The following is a 3,897-nucleotide window of genomic DNA, read 5'->3' on the forward strand; positions in this document are numbered from 1 at the left end:
AATTTATAATATAATTAACATATTAAACCATTAATAATTTAGAAAACTACTTTACTAAGTAAATTTAATAATTGATAATAAAAAGAAGGGAAAATCAATATATAGCTTACAAATTAATGATCGAGACAGTTGGGTAACTGTTCGGTTTAAACTCTTACACTAGGAATGATCAATTATAATCAAGCAAAGTTTAAACTCGACATGTTTATTAAATTGGCCAGACAGATTTATGTTTTAATCAGTCGAACGTGCCGATGCGGGTCTGAAATTGACACCCATAACAATGACATAAAGCTTAAAAATATAGAACAAATGATGTAACAAACAGAGGTGACACCAAGAACTCCCATTTAGCTAGCACGCCCATGATTAGTTCTTAGGTACTGATCGAAATCGTCAATGTATCGATCATGACGAGCCTTGTCTCCAAACACCTCTTTCATCTCTCTAGCTGTGGCCTTGTGCAGCTCCCCCTCTTTGTCCACTATTATTAGCCTCAATGACTTGGCCACCGACTCCCTTGTAAAAGACCCATCTCGTTCATCTCTCGGAATCTCTACACCAATATTCTTGCTCAGCAATAACCTTGCAACCAAAGGTTGATCGAGTGATAGAGGTAATAACACAAGAGGACAGCCTAATGCAATACCCTCAATTACTGAATTCCACCCACAGTGAGTAACGAAAACCCCCACTGAAGGGTGTTCCAGTATCCTTCTCTGAGGAACCCATCCTAAACAGATGGTACCCTGACCTTGAGTTCTGCTCTCAAAACCTGATGGTAACATGGATAAGGTGTCTACATTAGACCCTGCTGGCCTCTTCAGTGCCCAAAAGAAGGGGAACCCAGAGAGCTCTAACCCAAGAGCTACCTCATGCATGTCTTCTCTGCTCACTGCTGCTTCACTCCCAAATGCTATGTAAACCACAGATCCTTCTCTTTGCTTGTCTAGCCACTTTTTGATATTTGCCCATTCGCCATCGTCTTTGTTTTCATCTTCTGATGATGGAGGAAGTAGACCTATTGGAATGACTGGTACCCGAAAGAGTTTCTCCCGCACGATACGTAGATAATCACCCTCGATTTCTTCACAGCTTCTCACAATTACAAAGGTTGATCCAAGGGCTACTGAGTAGTATCGATCAATGGCAGAAATACCAGAATTGTTTCCATTACTAAAGGAGTCAGAGAATTTAAGGAGTTCATAGAGACGAAATGCAAGATTGGAAGGGGAAGGAATCCACTTGGGAGGAACAGTGAAGTCTTCCAGGTCTTTTCGGGTATCTTCGCCGGCCAAACGCAACCATGGGGAGCCAAAATAGGTAATCACTGAAGCACTGAATAAACAGAAGAAGACACATGGAACACCACGTTTAGCTGCAAGGGGTGGGAGCCAGTGGTGGGCGAAGTCATGAATAATCACATCTGGAGATGACGTCTCAAGGAAGCAATCAAAAGATCCTTCTAGACCATCGAAGGCATACTTAAGGTACTGGGATTTGTCTAATGGGACGTCAGAAGTAGCCTCAGCTCCCTCCGGCAAGTTCGCCACCGAAGGTAAGGTGAGCTTCACAAAATCAATGAGAGGGGATAGATTGGGAGGAAGTTTGGGAAGCCTTTCAATGTTTCTTGGTGTGGAAATGAAGGAGATGAGATGACCCCTTTTTGCTAACTCCTTAGAGAGGTCTAGAAATGGTATCATGTGACCAAAAGCTAACCATGGGAACATAACGATGTGAAGCCCATTTCTCTGAGCCATGGGAGGAAGTGATAGAGAGGCCTGAAGATCAAAGGGGAGATTTGATTCCTTTGATGAAGAAGATAGCTAGAAAGATAAATATTTATAAACCCGTGTGCCCACGGATTTTCTTAGGCTCTAGTCATTGCATACGCTATTTTTTTTTTTTATCTTTTTGGTCAACATTGTCATTGCTTACGCAATCTCTTGAATAAGTCCTCTGGAAATTGGAGAGTCCTAATTGGTTATGTTTTGATGCAGGATTTCATTAAATTGAGATTGGACAAATGCCAGAAAAATCACAGAATCTTCTTTCTATTCCTGATTATTATATATATCTACTACTCAGAATGGTGGACAAACACACATGGGTTTGCTTGTTAGACCCGATGCTTTCTCTCTCCCCTATGGTTGAGTAATGAACTAATAAACTTTAATTCAAGATCCTGTGTCATCTTTGATCTGGGGAACTCTTTGAGATCAACAGCTTTGCCTTCACCAATATCATATCCAACCCGAGCATAGTAAAGTAGGTAATGTCTTTCAAGGATTCGCTGGAAGTGTTGTCAATAGAGCCAAGGGGAGAAAATGTGCATAAAGGTTGACTTTGCTGAGATAAAAAATATGAGAAATGTTTTCTAGTCAGGGACTGCGGTCCTGCACCACCAGTATGCTCGGACATCAAGGGTGATCCATTGTCACGGTCTTCATTGAAATAGTAAATGCATTGATGGAGAATCAAATATGAGACTGTACGTTTGTATAACTATGCCTTTTGATTTGCATCCAATAATTCAAGATATCAGATATCTTTCATCTCAATTCACCATATGTGAATTTCTCTTCATTTCTAGAGAAACTAATGTTGTAGCCCATTCCTTAGCAAGGTAAGCCATGTCCATAAATAGTGAGAGAGTTTGGTCAAATGCCACTCCTTGGCTTCATACTCTTTGTAAATGAGGTCTTGTGCCGTTTCACTCAATAGTTCACTTTTTACCCAAAAATAATAATAATAATAATAATAATAATAATAATAATAATAATAATAATAATAAAATGAATGGTTTTTTTTTTTCAGATATTATTAATTGAATTCCAATCAGGGTTTTAAATCTCAGTAATTGGTGGAGTCTATATTTTTCATAAAAGAAAATGGATTTTTTTTTTTTCTTACGATTTTACTCTTGATGGAATGCCGATATCTGATGATCTGATCTAGGTTTGGTCAGGTTTCGGTATCAGCCTCAGTTGATACCGATCTGTTACTGGTACCTAGAACCCTGATTCCAATTGCCATGTGTGCCCTCTCCAGAAAGTAGAAACCACTTCTCGCTTCCACAAAGGGAAGGGAAGGAAGAAACCATAGGAGCTCTCTGTCTCAGTTTCAAGACTCGAGACTCTCAATGGCGGCGAGAAATGCTCTGCTGAAGCACCTGAGAGTTAACGTTCAGTCGCGAAATGCAACTCCGTTCGCTTTCTCATTGAACAATCTCTTTCTTCGCTATTTCTCCTCCGAGGAGGTCAGAGGCTCTTTCCTCAACAAATCGGAGGTCGCTGACCGTGTCATCAGCGTTGTAAAGAACCTTCAGAAAGTCGATCCTTCCAAGGTAATTCTATTCCTGTCTCGGAGAGAGAGAGGAGTCTACTGAGATTAAATGCTATTTCGTTCTTCATCATATATGGTTCTACTTCTTATGTTTGGAGACGATAAATTAGGGTTGATATTTGGAGTTTATCGATCCTTTTAGTTTCTCTTCCTACACGAGTAAAACTACGGTTTTTCTGTTTCAATTTCTAAAGAATTGGAAGTGAAGCACATGAATTGCAATGGTCTTGTGCCGAAGGTCAAACTTAAGGATGAATCTTTAAATATTTTAATTACCCAATTCTGAAGTCCAGATTGATTACGTCTCTCTTCACCAGCTGAAAATGAAAACGTTGTCGTCACTTTCTGCCTTCATTTTAATTTTGTCTTTGTTGAGTGCCAAATCACATTTGTTTCCATTATTGGAAATAAGATGACGCTTTTGAGCTTTAGCTTAGGAGTGCCTTTTTTCTTTGCAGTTGATTTACTGAAATTACAATATTAGTATCATGGAGGGAGAATCCTTTCTTGGAATAGTTTGAGAAAGGATACATGCGGTAGAGTCGACCACTC

General features: G+C 39.6%; 2 protein-coding genes across 3 annotated transcripts in view; one reads left to right on the forward strand and one right to left on the reverse strand.

The window, feature by feature from the left end:
- Window positions 1–350: 350 nt before the first annotated feature.
- Window positions 351–1,760, reverse strand: LOC122079833 (putative UDP-rhamnose:rhamnosyltransferase 1). The gene has a single exon (XM_042646582.1). The coding sequence runs from the start codon at window positions 1,758–1,760 to the stop codon at window positions 351–353; it is 1,410 nt and encodes a 469-aa protein (XP_042502516.1).
- A 1,165-nt stretch (window positions 1,761–2,925) lies between these two features.
- The window catches only part of LOC122079573 (acyl carrier protein 2, mitochondrial-like), a 4,241-nt gene continuing 3,269 nt past the window's right edge, over window positions 2,926–3,897 (forward strand). Inside the window, exon 1 of one of the 2 annotated variants that reach the window (XM_042646154.1) lies at window positions 2,926–3,346. In XM_042646154.1, coding sequence (XP_042502088.1) covers window positions 3,143–3,346 — 204 coding nt within the window. In that variant the 5' untranslated portion in view covers window positions 2,926–3,142. The remainder of the gene's footprint in view (window positions 3,347–3,897) is intronic. The other variant, XM_042646153.1, reaches the window with a different exon arrangement.

Source organism: Macadamia integrifolia, chromosome 5 (assembly GCF_013358625.1).
Source record: "Macadamia integrifolia cultivar HAES 741 chromosome 5, SCU_Mint_v3, whole genome shotgun sequence".
NCBI lineage: Eukaryota > Viridiplantae > Streptophyta > Magnoliopsida > Proteales > Proteaceae > Macadamia > Macadamia integrifolia.

Coding starts and splice junctions, on each gene's coding strand:
- LOC122079833 (XM_042646582.1), bottom strand. CDS start 1,760: ATGGCTCAGAGAAATGGGCTTCACATCGTTATGTTCCCATGGTTAGCT.